Genomic DNA, 17,949 nt, shown 5'->3' with positions numbered 1-17,949 from the left:
AATTCTGGGTACTGCCTGTGTGGAGTTTGCAAGTACTCCCTGTGTCTGCGTGGGTTTCCTCCGGGTGCTCTGGTTTCCTCCCACATGCCAAAAGACTTGCAGGTTGATAGGTAAATTGGCCATTATAAATTGCCCCTAGTATAGGTAGGTGGTAGTGAAATATAGAGACAGGTGGGGATGTGGTAGGAATATGGGATTAGTGTCGGATTGGTATAAATGGGTCGTTGATGGTCGGCACAGACTCGGTGGGCCGAAGGGCCTGTTTCAGTGCTGTATCTCTAACTAAGTTACAGCGTGGCTTTTGAAGGAGACACACAGATTAGTGTGGAGTGTGTTATGAAATAAATATTAATGTTTAAAACTACAGTCTAAGAACCTCTCTGATAGATGCAAAAAGGTGGCAGCATGCAGAGTCAAACATATAAGACATACTTAGGTATGCCTGGTGCTGCTCCTGGCTTACTCTCTTGCACTCCTAATTGAACCAAGGTTCTTCCCTGACTTGATGGTAATGGTAGATTGAAGGATATGCTGGGGCCATGAGGTTACAGATTTGATTGAAAACAATTCTGCACCTGCTGATGGCCCACAGTGCCTCATGGATACCCAGTTTTGAGCTGCTAGATTTGTTCTGAATCTATCCCATTTAGCACAGTGGTTGTGCCCCACAACATGACGGACAGTGTCCTCAAAGTGAAATCGGGACGTCATCTTCCCAAAGACTGTGCAGTGGTCACTCCTATTTGTACTGTCATGGACAGATACATCTGCGACAGATAGATTGGTGAGGACAAGGTCAAGTAGGTTTTTCCCTCATGTTGGCTCTCTGACCACCTGCTGCAGGCCCAGTCTGGCAGACATGTCCTTCAGGACTCAGTATTGGCACGACTGAGCCACTCTTGGTGATGGACATTTAAGTCCCCTTTTCTGCTCTTGCTCTCCTAAGTGCTTCTTCTAAGTGGTGTTCAACAAGGAGGAGCACTGATTCATCAGCTGTAGAGGGCAGTAAGAGGTAATCAGCAGGTGTTTCTCTTGCCCACGTTTGATCCGATGCCATGATCTTTCATGGGGTCGGGAATCAATGTTGAAGACTCCCAGAGCCACTCCCTGCACACTCTATACCACCTTGTCGCCACCTCTGGTGGGCAGGACATACCCAGGGATGGTGATGAGGAGTCTGGGACATTGGCTGTAAGGTGAGTATGATTATGCCAGGCCGTTGCTTGACTAGTCTGTCGGACAACTTCTTAATTTTGACACAAGTCGCCAGATGTTAGTGAGGAGCATTTGCAGAGCGGACTGGACAAGGAGCCCGGTGCCGAGGTTGATGCCGGGAGGTCCATCTGGTTTTATTGTTATTAAACTTTTTCATAGTGGTTTGATACTGAGCATCTTGCTAGGCCATTTAAGATAAGAGTTAAGTACATGGCTGGGTGTCTGGAGTTGTATATCGGCCAGACCGGGTAAGGACGGCAGATTTCCTTCTCTAAAGGGTATTAGTCAACCAGATGGGTTCTTACGAAAATCTGGTGGTTTCATGGTCACTGTTGCTGATACTAGCTTTTTATTCCAGATTTTTAAAATTTAGTTAACTGAATTTAAATTCCTCAGCTGCTGTTGCAGGATTTGAACTCATGTCTCTGTATCATTAGTCCAAATTCTTGAATTACTAGTCCAGTGACATAACCACCAAGCTAGAGGAGATTTAAGTATATATATCATGGTGTATAGAGCTTTGGTGACCTCTCTTATACTGCGGTGCACTGTCAACTGTGAAATGTTGCTGAAAGGAGCCTATGGCCTAAATGTTGAGGGCGATGGTGACCTTGACACAGGCAGTGCTGTGCATGCCCTGGTGTGGGGCTGCAGTTGTGGCTGCAGCAGGCGACCTAGTTCAATAACAAACCCCTGGTAAAGCAAAGGTTCCTCACTGAAGTTGTGTTGGGAGAAGTGGGCCCTGAAGACCCCCTCCTGCTCCCAGTTCTGGCATCTTGTCCTGCTCTGTATGTCATCCTTCATACTCTGAACGGTGCTCTATTCCATTCCAGGCCACCCATGTTTGGATCCAAATAATTTGTGAAGGAAACAACAACTCTGGTGCAAGAGCAGCCAGACCTCCCACTATGCAGACAAATTGAACTTTGAACAGTGCTCGAACTCAGCAAAGGAGTTGTTTCTTACATTAAACAAAAGTGATTACACTTCAAAAGTTCTTCACTGGTGTAAAACTGCTTCGGAATATCCTGAGGTCATGAAAAGCATCAGATAAATGCAAATTCTTTCGATACCACCGGCGAGGAGTCCTTCATGCCAGTTAGTATCACGTTCTGCTGAGTGAGTTCAGCACATTTCATTGGAGCCTTTCAAAATGCAATTGTGTCCCGAACAGTGTTGCACATTGACCCAGATAAATATCTCCCTCCTGCCAGCGTGCAATACTCTCACGAGGACTACCTCCTCAACCACTTGCACTTCCCATTGGAAGTGCACACGCACATTTTGAATGCCATTTCAAATCTTTGGGTGGCTGTATAGCACCTAAAAAATGGACAGTCCAGTTGCTCGGCCATCCTGAGTTCCAGATGGAAATCAGTTTAAAGATATCAGTAGTGATACTGAAGCTTTCTTTTTATGATCATACTGTCACTTCGGTCATCCCAATTATTGTGGTACTGCCTTTCTTTCCCACACTTCTCGACAGGGTGCCAGAAAGGGATTCCCAATGGATGTTCCCCAATATCTCTGTTATTTGGAGGAAAGATGCCAGGCATGTCAGACTGGATGAATGGAGCTATGGAGATGCACTTTGTCCAGAGACAGCTAGGTCCTGAGTGAGGTGGGTCTACAGCAGGTTGTGACATTTCCAAGACTGCACGGGAGCTAAAATCATTGAATCGTAGAATCACACAATGAGGCCATTCAGCCCATCGTGTCCATGCCGGCTGTCTTTAAGAGCTTGGGCCTGCTTGCTGTCTAGCAAATGGGCATGTTGGGAGAGGGCTTGTAGGAGGTCCAAATGTTTTCGTGGTCCTGAGAGGCACTACCATCATTCATGCCTACTCCAGCCATGCCCTGCTACTGGGCACTGCTTCACTATGCATGGTCAGCCTGGCAACAGGCAAAAGAATACATGAGATCAGTGAGGTCCAGTCTCCCTAACTGATCCCCAAGCCTGTTGGTCAGAAGAGATAGCCTGTTTGGCTCCAGCACCCCAGGTTTCTACTACAGTACTCTGGACATCTATTGACAAAGCTCCTAGAGCCTCTGGCATGGGGGTGCTTCTGCAGACGTCCTTGGAGTTGCCCCAAGTGAAGTGGTGAATACAGTGTTGTGAAGGCGTCCGGTATACGTAGCTGGTGCGTTTCACCCAAGCTACCATCTGCAACACAGGTGTCAACATGAACACTAATGCCTGCTCCTAGGCTTGATGCTCAGAAAATAGTCCTCTTTATAAAGAGGACATATGCAGTCTAGATTCCCTTGGCCATCAGCCATGGTGAGATACAAGCCATCCCGCCAGATGGCAGGTTGCCCGACCTCCACTGCCGACACCTGTTGCTCTTGGTTATTGAATCAATGAACTCATTCTATTGCACTCTCTAAATTCTACACAATGGTGTAGCTGACATGGTGCTTGGGAGGGAGACAAGTGAGGGATGCTGTTTGTTACTAGATGCACAGGGACTAAATTTGCCACCGTCTGGCTCATCTGGAGAAAGAGATGGTTATATTGATGCTCTGATGAGCAGCCTTCACATCCAGCTTTCAAAAAAAGTGCCAGCAGTTCATGAATGGGAAGAGAAGGAACCAAATCCTGACCTGATATTTTTTTTTTTATTTCCAAAATATACTTTATTCATAAAAATCTGTGAAAATTACATTGCCAAACAGTTTCCAAACAGCACCAAAAAATACAAACATTGCAAGGGAGATCAGTTTCTTTCAATACTGTCATGTGTTTCTTCCCAACCCTTCCGTTTCACAATTGTCATGTCAATTACAGTTTTACATTTACAGCAATTGAGAATATTAACGATACAGTTCGAGGGGTTTCCCATGGATCCAGCCCCTCAGTCCAGCTTGGTGGGGGAACCGTACACTGTGGTCTTTCCCCATTGAGCCTTTGCTGCGGCTGCCCCAAGCTTTAGTGCGTCCCTCAGCACGTAGTCCTGGACCTTGGAATGTGCCAGTCTGCAACATTCGGTGGTGGACAACTCTTTGCGCTGGAAGACCAGCAAGTTTCGGGCAGACCAAAGGGCGTCTTTCACCGAATTGATAGTCCTCCAGCAGCAGTTGATGTTTGTCTCGGTGTGCGTCCCTGGGAACAGCCCGTAGAGCACAGACTCCTGTGTTACAGAGCTGCTTGGGATGAACCTTGACAAAAACCACTGCATCTCTTTCCACACCTGCTTTGCAAAGGCACATTCCAGGAGGAGGTGGGCGACCGTCTCTTCCCCACCACAGCCAATGCGGGGGCATTGTGCGGAGGGGGCGAGACTTCGGGTGTGCATGAAGGATCTGACGGGGAGGGCCCTTCTCACCACCAGCCAAGCTACGTCTTGGTGCTTGTTTGAAAGTTCTGGTGATGAGGCATTCTGCCAAATGACTTTGACGGTCTGCTCGGGGAACCATCCGACAGGATCCACCGTTTCCTTTTCCCGTAGGGCCTTGAGGACATTCCGTGCAGACCACTGCCTGATGGACCGGTGGTCAAAGGTGTTTTCCCGCAGAAACTGTTCCACGAAGGATAGGTGGTACGGGGTTTTTGTCAAGGTTCATCCCAAGCAGCTCTGTAACACAGGAGTCTGTGCTCTACGGGCTGTTCCCAGGGACGCACACCGAGACAAACATCAACTGCTGCTGGAGGACTATCAATTCGGTGAAAGACGCCCTTTGGTCTGCCCGAAACTTGCTGGTCTTCCAGCGCAAAGAGTTGTCCACCACCGAATGTCCTGATGGCTTCCTTTCTTTGTCCTCAACTCTGGCATTCTTCATGGCCTGTCTTCCTATGATTACAAGGACCTCTTCTATACATGGTGAGTCCTCCTCCTTTAAGTAATCACACATGCTTTTTCTGAGTCAATTGTTGAGATGAGATAAGGCAGTGTCTATTTTGAAGCCGAGGTCCATGCTCGGTGAGATGATGTTTGTGTGACATTCAGCTGCTGAGGTGAGAGAAGCCTTTTGGACTGAATGAATGAAAGGATGTGAGCAAAGATCACTTCCAGGTCAAGACTGGGGGAGCAAAGGGCACCCCACTGCCTCATGGGAAGTCATGGTAATATTTATAAGTGCATAAAGACTGTGAGGTAACTGTGAATGCTGAATTATACACATTATAATGCAAGATAGAGATGGATATGTGTAACTGATAAGGTGCAGCATTCTGAAATCAATGTGACATCAAGTCTCTGCAATTCAAATTTATCAGTAAATTATTTAATAAATCTGAAGAGTAAATGGATCTCGGTGTTGGAGAAAGTTGCCATATAGGAGGGTGTGTGACGTGTCCAAAATGAATTAGTCAGTGCTTCTGCAGCAGCGAGAGCATTACACTTTAGCATTGCTGTTTACATGTGAGAGAAAATAAAAACAAGGACAGCAGAAAAAGTGTTAACTTGAAAGAGGAACATCCTGGAAGGACTGTCCCATCATTTGAGTGAAGGCTTGAGGTCTGGATAACATTGTGAATTTACTCATGATTCATGAGCACCAGGTCTTTGACAACTCTGTGGGAAATTAGATGTTGTGAAACATTTTTGTTTAGTTTCAATTTGATATGGTTCTTTAATTCAGTCAAAATATAAAATAGTTTAAAAACCAGACACACTCGAGATTATATCTTCAGCCAAAATAAGAGCAAGTGTTGTGAAGATTCATTCAGTTGTCTCCATGACTATGTAAAGATGTGGTTCATTTGTGCAAATGACTGGCTGCTCCTTTTGAAACTAGCTGACAATAATTCAAATCCTTATTGGATGGCTAAGTATTTAAAAGTGGAGACTGTTTAAATCATTGAGTTGGTTTGGAACCGTCAAAGAGATAGATTAGGCCATTTAACTCCTGCAGCCAGTATGATAGCTACATATATAAAGATTAATTATAGCACAGAGACTGGCAGTATTCATTGTTTTCTTTTCCAGTAAATAGAATAGTAAATCTGTGGGTGTATAATTTATTTATTAACTTGTTCATTTATTAATCAACAAGTGTGTTTGATAGCTAAAGCTCCAATCTTCTGAATCACGGCTGCTTGTCAAAGACATGACAGATCCCATAGAAGCACAGGATAGATCCAGTATCCAAAGAAAATATTGCAGAAAGGTTTTCAGTTCTTGGGCACGTAGCCAAAAGTTACTGAGACATCAGGGTGACTGAAGATATTCCTGGGCAATGAAAATCTGAAAATTCATCCACAGGATTATGCTGAATAGAGCAAGTAAAATCTCTAGGGTAAGAAAGGCAGAAAATACCCATAGGCTTCTCACTACAACCTCCTGGGTTCGACACCAACTTGGAATAATATTCTCTTTGGACCCTAAGGAAAGCTTCATGGGTTTGTTGAAAAGCATTGGACCTGTGAGTTATTGGTAGTAACCCAGGAAAGCCCTCCTGATCATGACCATTGGCAGATTTTAGCCAGTGAAAAATTGATACAGGCTTATTTCTGCGCAATTGCGAATCCTTGCAGATGAATATCACCCACTGATACCATTTCACCGGCCCAATGACTGTCCTGGCCTCACGATGGTCTGCTTTATTATCTATTTTTGTAGGAGCCCTCGATTGCTCTCATGAGACAAGTACCATTTTGAAAGCTCTACCATGCTCAGTTACCATGACATGACCCCGCTTGCTAGGAGACTGACCCCATTGGCTTCAGCATCAGTTAGGCTGCACAGCTAATAAAATCCTTTCCTCCTGTTCACACTGACACAATAACTCCTTGATCGTAAAATTCTTGAACCACCAACTACATAGACTGTACTTCCTGCATGAACAGCAGAATCCGATGGCTATGCTTCCTCTAGTTAATCACATTGAGAATTGTTTCCAACACTCAGACTCCTGCTCTGTAGAACTATGAGCAGATTAACAGTACCAGGGACAAAGTGGCTAGAATTCACCTTGAGCCGTAACACAAATGGATGATAGCGAATTGGTAGCCCGGATGCAGAGTAAACCCTTAACACTATCACCCTTTTTGTGTTACTGCCCAAAGCTGTCTGTAGCATCTGTAAGAAATAATAAACATTATCGACCACAACTCACATTAGCTTCCATTTTATGCAGTATATTTTATTATGTAAAATGTTGCCTCTCAAACTTTCTGTTATGTCCAAATATCTAAGCAGAGAATTTCCTTTGTGCTGTAACTGGCAAAGAAGTTCCTCTTACCCCGGATCCATGCAGTCCTGAATATCAGCCACCCACGAGTGCTTCTGTAAGGAGTCAATCGTCTCCAGGATGTACTCCGCACCATTCTCCACCTGTCACATGAAAAACCAGAGTCTTTCCAGTAGCGTAGGATTTCACACCAAGATATAATCACATGCATAAAGTTACAATATTTTCAGTATGTTAGGTAATGGTTCTGAGGACAAGTAGGCCTTTGGTTTTGCAACTCTTTCTAATCTGTATCAATTAGTTCGCAGAATGCTTAATGGACATTCACATCCAGCACAGGTCAAGGGTCAGGCGACAATGACCGGGACTAGCCAATAGTCAAAGCTGCAGCTGGAAGCTACCAGTCTTAGTGTAATGGTGAAAGAATTTATTTTCAAATGGGTCAAACCCTATTAAATTGCAGCAAAAATACAATCTGCTTTTTTGATATTTTTTGGAAAATAGGACCACCCAGAAAGACTGCAATGGGCTTTCTCAGTCTTGTACATTCCATTGTTACAGTAAAGCTTGCAATGAGATTTATCAAGTATAGTCTATCATCTAGACTTTGTAGGCATAATCTATTGTCTAGACTTTACAGCTATAATCTTATTGTCATAGGCATTGTACCTATCGTCTATTATCTGGACTTTCAAGCATAACCTATGTATCTAGACTTTGCAATTTCACAATTGGCTGCAATGTACTTTGAGGTTATAATTTCCAAATGTCGTCACAATAGATGTTAATGAAAGTGATGCTTCGAGATGTAAGGAATTACTATTTCCTTCCACCTTTAATAGGTAATTGCATATTATCGGAGCAATTGCCTTCATCCAGTTATTATGGGACCAAATAGGAAGAGTGGCAATGAGTACACTTCTAGAATCGAATTGTGACCAGACAACCAGTTTACAAGGCTCATACGGAGTAGGCCATTCAGCCCCTTGATCCTATTCAACTATTCAAGGTTTCACAACCGGGGGGGGCCACACCCCCCTAGGGGTCCATGAGAAGGTTTCAAAGTGTCTGAAATAGGATGGAGACTGGAGGAGGGAGAGAAGAAGCTGTTACCATCCCCAGAGCATTTGCAAAGGCTCCACTATCTGGATCCAGCGTGCCTCCTCCTCCCTCATGAATCCTGGGTTTCTATCCACACAGTGGGGACAGCCTGCTCTGTGGTTCCCTCAATCACTACTGGCCACCCGCTCCCTGCCAGAGGGGAAGTAGCACCAGGACATCACAAACCACCACCCACAGTGTGGCTGGCAGCAGAGAGAATGGTGTGTGACTTGGAGGGGAACTTGCAGCTGGTGGTGTTCCTATGCATCCGCTGCCCTTGTTCCTCTAGGTGGTAAAGGTTGCAGGTTTGGAAGGAGGCTTGGTGCGTTGCTGCAGTGCATCTTGTAGATGGTACACGCTGCTGCCACTGTGCTTCGGTGGTAGAGGAAGTGAAAGTTTAAGGTTATGAGAGGGTTACCACTCAAGCCAGCTGCTTTGTCCTGGATGGTGTCAAGTTTCTTGAATGTTGTTGGAGCTGCACCCATCCAGGCAAGTGGAGAGTATTCCATCACACTCCTGACTTGTGCCTTGTAGATGGTGGACAGGCTTTGGGGAGTCAGGAGGTGAGTTACTCGCTGCAAGATTCCTGCCTCAGACCTGCTCTTGTAGCCACGGTATTTATATCGCTGATCCAGTTAATTTTCTAGTCAATGGTAACCCCAGGATATCGATGATGGGGATTCAGCAAAGTTAATGATGTTGAATGTCAAGGGGAGATGGTTAGACTGTCTTGTTGGAGATGCTCATTGCCTGGCACTTTTATGACACATATGTTACTTGACACTTATCAGCCCAAGCCTGAATGTTGTCCAAGTCTTTCTGCATGTGGTCACAGACTGCTTCATTATCAGAAAAGTTGTGAATCGTACTGAATACGGTGCAACCATCAGCGAATGTACCCACTTCTGGCCTTACGATTGAAGGAAGGTCATTGATGAAGCAGCTGAAGATGGTTGGGCCTAGGACAGTATCCTGAGGAACTCCTGGAGTGATGTCCTGGAGCTCAGATGATTGACCTCCAACAACCATCTTCCTTTGTGCTAGGTATGATTCCAACCAGTGGAGAGTTTTCCCCCTGATTCCCATTGACTTCAGTTTTGCTAAAGCTCCTTGATGCTTGGTCAAATGCTGCCTTGATGTCATGGGCAGCCACTCTCACCTCACCTCGTGTTCAGCTCTTTTGCCCATGTTTGGATGTAAGTTCTGGAGCCAAGAGTCCTGGCAGAACATGCTACCAATTCTAGACATCCTTCATTTTTACCAAACATTTCAAGTAAATATTGTATGTTAAACTCATGACAAAAAAAGGGAAGAAATACATAAAGAATGTGGATGGTCTCAAAGTTAAACAAGATGGAGTGTAAAAAAAACGCTGGACGTATGTTGTTAAAATACTCACCCCAGGTACTCGGTTTAAGACCTGTTGCACTTTTTAAATCATTTCTATGGTCTCTTTCAACTGATTGTGGATAAAAGGTTGCGATTGTAAAAAAAACCTTTCCATCAGGGACCACTAAATGCAACATTAATTGATCCTTGCCAGGAAATCTAGTAGACTCTTAATTATAAACAGCCAACGTCAGGAAATCCTTGCCTGAAGTCAATTCCAATGCTCCTGGTGGGATAGTGTCTGACTGTACACCCACATAGAAGCAAAAATTCTTATTAAACACTTTCAAAGAGACTCCACTGACAAGCCATGATGCTTCATATAGCGAATAATACTCATCCAGTCTAAAAACGGAGATTTAATCCCTGGTATTACTGAGTTAGTGGATCTCAGTTAAGTAGGGGTTCTCCAATTAGCTTCAGTATCCCTGGGTTTAGAAATAGCCCATTGTCCATGGAATCAGAGCATTGATCAAATGTTTATTTAATGTAAAAATTGTATTGACATGGTCCATGAGGAATCATCCTGCTGTGCAGGATGACTTTGTTAGAATTCTGTCTCAACATTGAGCCATGTCTCCGTGCATAAACTACCCAATTGGAATTGAGACCATGCCACATGTAGTATTCTCAAAAACCGCAAGCCAAAGAGAAGCCTCTGAGTGTGTCAGGTATCTCTCCACACACTGAAGGAGATTTTTAAAATCTTGGAAAAGCGATCCATTTATAAATCACAAAGCGAGCACTGAGGGCAGTTACCTGTAGTATAATATGATGTAGGTTGTTGCTGGGTAGATAATGTAAATAGACTGAAACATTATTACAAGATGTGATGTCATGGATTGTACAGAACCGTGCGTGAGGAGTCTTGTAGTGGAAGTTATAGATGCTAGATGTTTGCAAATAAACTCCTTAACCCACAGACTAATATCTTTATTCGGTACAAAGTGTATAGTAACCCAGATATTACATGGTGACAACGGAAAAGCAATTGTAGAAGAGAAGAAATGAAAATATCAAAATAAAAAAGGTGAAAAAGTAATTGCACTTGCCAGAGAACTTTGAATGGGTAGCAGGTCAGAAGCAGGTGGAGGAGTGGCCGAAATGGGTCCGGACGTTTGAGAGGTACCATTCTGTGTTGGGTTTAGCTCAGAGACCAGACAAGGAGGAGGGAAGTACATTCTTATACACCATTGGGGGTGTGCAGACAACATTCTCATTAACCCAAGGAATCAATGAGAAGCAGACAACTTATGCTGAAGTGATAAAGAGTATTTCAAGATCAGGGAAAACGTTATCATTGAATGGGCAAAGTTTAATAAGCGCACCCAGAGAAAAGGGGAAAGCGTGATTCATTTATTAATGACCTATACAAGATCACAGAGATTACAAGTATGGAAGCTTGCATGAGCAGTTGATTTGAGATAAAATCGCAGTCGGGGTTCTTGACGATGCACCATCAGCTTTGGAGGAGCCTCAGCCAGTGCCCTTATCCAATAGGTATGATGTTCTTGCTCCTGATGTGGCGAAGGCACAGGCTACGGGGAGGATGAGCAAACTGACCATAGCACCGTGGTTCAGAGCGCCATTCAAGTGGGGGGAGAGAAGAGAAATGTAGTTGTAGTAGGGGATAGCATAGTTAGGGGAATAGATACTGTTCTCTGCAGCAAAGATAGAGAGTCCTGAAGGCTGTGTTGCCTACCTGGTGTCAAGGTTAAGGACATCTCTTCTGGGCTGGAGAGGAACTTGGAGTGGGAGGGAAAAGATCCAGTTGTCGTGGTCCACGTAGATACCAATGACATAGGTAGGACTAGGAAGGAGTTTCTGCTGAGGGACTATGAGCAGCTTGGGACTAAATTAAAAAGCAGAACCACAAAGGTAATAATCTCCAGATTACTACCTGAGCCATGTGCTAATTGGCATAGGGTAAATAAGATTAGAGAGGTAAATGTGTGGCTCAAAGATTGGTATGGGAGAAATGGGTTCTGATTCATGGGACACTGGCACCAGTACTGGGGAAAGAGAGAGCTGTTCCATTGGGATGGGCTTCACTTGAACCATGCTGGGACCAGTGTCCTGGTGAATCATATAACTAGGGTTGTAGATAAAGCTTTAAACTAAATAGTGGGGGGGAGGGTTCAATTGAAGTGAATTTTAAAAAGTCGAAAAGTAATGAGAGAGCAGAGGTGCAGGGTAGTGAAGGAACATACATTAATCAGAGAGTGACAGGAAGGGACAGAGAATACAAGCACAGGAGTACAGCAGAAATTAGAACCAGAGTAGGTAAAAATGGTAAAAAGTCAAAGCTTAAGGCTCTTTATCTGGATGCACGTAGCATTTTTAACAAGATAGATGAGCTGACAGCACAGATAGAAATAAATGAATATGATTTGATAGCTATCACTGAGGATGACCAGGACTAGAATCTAAATGTTCAAGGATATTCAACGTTCCAGAAGAAAGGTAAAGGAGGTGGGGTAGCTTTGTTATTAAAGGAAGGGATCAGTGCAGTTGTGAGTAATGATATAGGTGTAATAGATCGTGATGTAGAATCAGTTTGGGTGAAAATAAGGAATAGCAAGGGAAAGAAATCATGGGTGGGAGTGTTCTATAGGCCCCCGAAGAGTTGCCTCTCTGTAGGACAAGATATTAATCAGGAAATAATGGAGGCGTGTAAGACGGGCACTGTAATTATCATGGGTGATTTTAATCTGCATATAGACTGGACAAATCAAATTGGCAAGGGTAACATGGAAGACGAATATGTAGAGTGCCTCAGGGATTGTTACTTAGAACAATATGTTGCAGAACCTACCAGAGAACAGGCTATTTTAGATTTGGTAATGTGTAATGAGGTAGGATTAATAAGAGATCTCATAGTTAAGGATCCTCTAGGGGGAAGTGATCATAACATGGTAGAATTTCAAATTCAGTTTGAGGATGAGAAACTCGGGTCTCAAACCAGTGTCTTCAACTTAAACAAGGGCAATTACAGAAGTATGAAGAAAGAGTTGTCTAAAGCGGGCTGGGAAAATAGACTACAGGGGAAGTCAGTAGATGAGCAGTGGCAGACTTTTAAGCAGATATTTCACAACACTCTGCAAACATTTATTCCAGTCAGAAAGGAGGACTTGAGGAGAACGATGAACCACTCGTGGATAACAAAAGGATGTTAAGGAGAGTATCAAATCAAAAGCAAAGGCGTACAATGTGGTGAAAACGAGTGGTAGGCCAGAGGATTGGAAAGTTTTTAGAAACTAGCAGTGGATGACTAAAAAACTAATAAAGAGAGAGAAAATTGATTATGAGAGTAAATTGGCAAGAAATATAAAAACAAACAGTAAGAGCTTCTATGGGTATATAAAAAGGAAGAGAGTAGCTAAAGTAAGTGTGGGACCCTTCGGGGATGAAACTGGGGAATTAATAACAGGGAACAGGGAAATGGCAGATAATTGAAACCAATATTTTTCATCAGTCTTCACAGTGGAGGACACTACAAACATCCCAACAATAATAGATGAACAAGGTGTAAATGGGAGGGAGGAACTTGTAACAATCTCTATCACGAGGGAAAAGGTGCTGGACAAACTGATGGGACTAAAGGCAGACAAGTCGCCAGGACCTGATGGCCTGCATCCAAGGGTTTTAAAAGTAGTGGCTTCAGAGATAGTGGATGGAGGCATTGGTCATAATATACCAAAACTCACTGGATAGGTTACCAGTGGATTGGAAAACCACTAATGTGACACCCCTATTCAAGAAAGGAGGGAGACAGAAAGCAGGAAACTATAGACCAGTCAGCTTAACATCTGTCATTGGGAAAATGATTGAGTCAATTATTAAGGAAGAAGTAGCAGGACATTTAGAAAAACATAATGCAATCAAACAGAGTCAACATGGTTTTATGAAAGGGAAATCATGTTTGACAAATTTGTTAGAGTTCTTTGAGGATATAACAAGCAGAGTGGATAAAGGTGAACCAGTAGACGTTGTCTATTTGGATTTTCAGAAGGTGTTTGATAAGGTGCCACATTAAAGGTTATTGAACAAAATAGGAGCTCAGGGTATTGAGGTCAATGTGTTGGCATGGACTGAGGATTGGCTAACACACAGAAGGCAGAGAGTCGGGATCAATGGGTCTTTTTCAGGTTGGAAAGCCGTGGAAAGGGCGGCACAGTGGCGCAGTTGTTAGCCCCACAGCCTCACAGCTCCAGGGACCTGGGTTCAATTCTGGGTACTGCCTGTGCGGAGTTTGCAAGTTCTCTCTGTGACTGCGTGGGTTTTCGCCGGGTGCTCCGGTTTCCTCCCACTGCCAAAGGCTTGTGGGTTGATAGGTAAATTGGCCATTGTAAATTGCCCCTAGTGTAGGTAGGTGGTAGGGAATATGGGATTACTGCAGGGTTAGTATAAATAGGTGGTTGTTGGTTGCCACAGACTCGGTGGGCCGAAGGGCCTGTTTCAGTGCTGTATCTTTAAATAAAAATAAAATAAAATAAACTCGTGGGATGCCACAAGGATCGGTCCTAGGGCCTCAGCTATTTATTATCTACATTAATGACTTGGAGGAAGGGACAGAGTGTAATGTATCCAGATTTGCTGATGATACAAAAATAGGTGGGAAGGCATGTTGTGATGAGGACACAAAGAATCTGCAAAGGGATATAGTTAGGATAAATGAGTGGGCAAAAACTTGGCAAATGGTGTTCAATGTGGGAAAGTGTGAGGTAATCCACTTTGGTAGGAAGAATAAAAAGGTAGATTATTTAGATGGAGAAAGACTACAAAATACTGCAGTACATAGGAATCTGGGTGTTCTTGTACATGAAACACAAAACGTTAGCATGCAGGTGCAGCAAGTAATTAGGAAGACAAATAGAATTTTGGCCTTTATTGCTGGAGGGTTAGAGTTTAAAAATATGGAAGTCTTGTTACAACTGTACAGGGTGTTGGTGAGGCCGCACCTGGAGTAGTGTGTACAGTTTTGGTCCCCATATTTAAAGAAGGATATACTAGCATTGGAGGCAGTTCAGAAAAGGTTCACTAGGCTGATTCCTGGGATGAAGGGGTTGTCTTATCAAGAACGGCTAAACATGTTAGGCCTTTATTCATTGGAGTTTAGAAGAATGAGAGGTGGTCTTATTGAAACATATAAGATTTTAAGGGAGCTCGATTGGGTAGATGTCGAAAATATGTTTCCACTAGTGGGGGAATCTCGAACTAGGGGACAAAATTACAGAATAAGGGGGCACACATTTAAAACTGAGATGTGAAGAAATTTCTTCTCTCAGAGGATGGTGAATCAGTGGAATTCTCTACCTCAGAGAGTTGTGGAGGCTAGGTCACTAAATGTATTTAAAGAGGAGGTAGATAGATTTTTGAAATCTCGGGGAGTTGAGGGTTAGGCAGAGCAGGCCCGAAAGAGGAGTTCAGGACTAGGACAGATCAGTCATGATCTTATTGAATGGCGGGGCCGGCATGAGGGGCTGAATGGCCTACTCCTGCTCCTATTTCTTATGTTCTTATGTATCAGATCAGCTACAGTCGAGGGAAGAATTAAGTTTATAAAAAGCATTCAGTTGAGTAGACAGGCGGAGGTTAGAAAATTCAACCAACCAGGGGTTTGAGGGGACGGGGAGAGTCTGATCTCGAAAGCATTAGACTCCTTGGAGTTTGTGAAAAAAACGGAAAGGAATGGCACCAACATGCCAGAAAGGCGGGAAAGACATCTAGAGTCATAGCACTGAATTGCAGTAGGTGTGACTGAGAGAGGCACCAGTGGGAATGTTGCTCAGACAGGGAGGTAGACTGTTTCCAGTGTAGAAAAAAGGAACATTTCCAGTCAATGGGCTGGATTTTACATCGGGCGGACGGGAGCTGGCCTCTGACGTAAAAGTCGGTGGCGAATCCGCTTCCACCTAGCTCAGGGATCCGTCCCGCAATTTACTGGTCCCCGGGCTTTAATTGTTCCGAGGCAGGACTTCCACCCGCTTGAGGGAGGCAGCTCTTAGTCCCAGCAGTGCCTTGTATTTCTTAGGAGAAATACAAGGAGCAAATGAAAATTGCTGGACAGCAGATATCATGGTAGGAAAAAATAAAAGTAGTTTTCGGTTAGACACAGGAACAGCGGTTTCAGTTCTATCGGATAAGAAATTATGGCTAAACAAGGGAAACTTTAGAATAAAGAACAATAAGCTATCTGGGCCTGGAGGCATAGAGATGAAAGTTATAGGGGAATTGAGAACAACCTTAAGATACAAGAATAAAGAGATTCCCAAAACACGGTATATTATTAAGAATCAGAGTTGTTCATTACTCACCAGGAAGGCTTGCATTGATTGACAACGGTTATGTAAGTTACAAGAAATTAAGGGACAAGAGAACCAAACAAGAGATTTTGGGGTTGAATTTTCAAAGCTATTTAGAGGATTGGGAAAATTGAAGACAGAATCACTCTGGAAAAAAAAAGGCAGAGCCTGTGTGTTTATTCACACCAAGAAAGGTCTCACAACAACTCCTGGAAAAGGTTAAAAAAGAAAGAGAATTAGAAGCAATGCAGAACCAAGGAGTGATATCAGCAGTACCTAAACCAACTAGATGGTGCTGTGGTGTGGTTCCAGTGAAGAAACCAAATGGATCCATAAGAATTTGTATTAGACCTCACTCAACTTAATAAAGCATTAGAGGGAGAGAGAGATCCATCCAATGGCATTAGTGGATTTAAGTTTGGCAAAACGCTCCATATTTACGAAATTAGACACAAACAGTGGATTTTGGCAGCTACCTTTGGACAAAGAGTCTAAATTGTTGACAACATTTAGAATACCATTGGGCAGATTCTGTTTCAACAGGTTACTTAACCGGATGAATGAAGTCACAGATTTGGGGGAGATGTAGTATAATGTGATGTAGGTTGTTAATGGGTAGAGTATGTAAATAGGATGTAATGATTGTACATAACCTTGTATGAGGAGTATTGTAGTGGAAACCATAGATGCTAGATGTTTGTAAATAAACTCTACGGACTAACATCTTTATTCAGTACAATGAATACAGTAACTCGGATATTACATTATCCTGTGTTGGAGGTCATGAAGAAGTGCTGAGCTAATCATAAGACATCAAACATCCATTTCTTACTAATCAATCTCTGTGGTGTCAGTCAAGGGGAGTCAAGAGCAAGTATAGTTTCAGGTAAAATGGGGTGATTGGACCAGCACCTGCAGGTGTCATTCAGTCCTCATTGTAAATCACACATTGGGTCCTTATTTTTTCTCTCCTTGGCCCTTCTCTCTCTGTTTCTCGTCTTATTGGCATTTGGCTAAGAGGTAGTGTGTTCCATGACGTGGTATGGAGGAGAAAGAAGTCATTAATGGTTGGAGACTGTGTTTGGAATGGGAGTTACAGGGGAATGCCCCTCTTTGTGGTTCCTTCCCATCCTCTCCCAATGCCTAATCATTGTCTATTCCCTCCCTATCTTCTCATCAACTGACCAAACTCCACCCACCATAAACTCAGATCACAAAAACCTCTGCTGCCTGTATCCTATTCTGCAAAAAGTTCTGCTGGTCCAACACCATGTCCTCAGTAACCTACACTGACTTCCTGTCTCCCAATGCCTCAAATTTAAACTTCTATGTTTTTTTTAATGTTTCTCATCCTTGTGTTTAGATTCATCCCTGGCCCTACCCCCCCCCCCCCCCCCCCCCTCCCAACCTCTAACTTCCTCCAGCTCTACAACACCCTCGGTACTCTCTCTTCTTCATCAGTTGCCTAGGTCACTGGAATTCCCATCCTAGCATCCGAGAGCTCTCCACCTCCTCTAAGACCTTCCATAAACAAATCTCTTTAATCAAGTGGTTAATCATTTATCCTAATACCTCCTTTGGCTTAATGTCCATTTTCATAACCCAACATTGAAGCACTATGGGACATTTTAACAAAAGGTGCTACATAAATGCTAGATGCAAAATCTGTACACACACACACACACACAAACACCACTCCCATACACGCAGAGACGCATAAACAGATATATACCCGCACAGATGCACACAGCCTTTTTATTTAAAAAACAAATCATTGTAAGTGTTACATATGTTCTTCTGTAGTCTG

At 43.5% G+C, this 17,949-nt stretch overlaps 1 protein-coding gene across 5 annotated transcripts in view; it reads right to left on the bottom strand.

Annotated features, from left to right (window-relative positions):
- LOC137346548 (SH2B adapter protein 2-like) overlaps positions 1-17,949 on the bottom strand; it is a 249,717-nt gene that overhangs the window by 97,783 nt on the left and 133,985 nt on the right. For all 5 annotated transcript variants that reach the window (XM_068010038.1, XM_068010037.1, XM_068010034.1 and 2 more), the window contains one exon: positions 7,399-7,490. In XM_068010038.1, coding sequence (XP_067866139.1) covers positions 7,399-7,490 — 92 coding nt within the window. The remainder of the gene's footprint in view (positions 1-7,398; positions 7,491-17,949) is intronic.

The sequence above is a fragment of the Heterodontus francisci genome, chromosome 30, assembly GCF_036365525.1.
Source record: "Heterodontus francisci isolate sHetFra1 chromosome 30, sHetFra1.hap1, whole genome shotgun sequence".
Classification (NCBI taxonomy): Eukaryota; Metazoa; Chordata; class Chondrichthyes; order Heterodontiformes; family Heterodontidae; genus Heterodontus; species Heterodontus francisci.
This window is presented reverse-complemented; position numbering and strand designations above follow the sequence as displayed.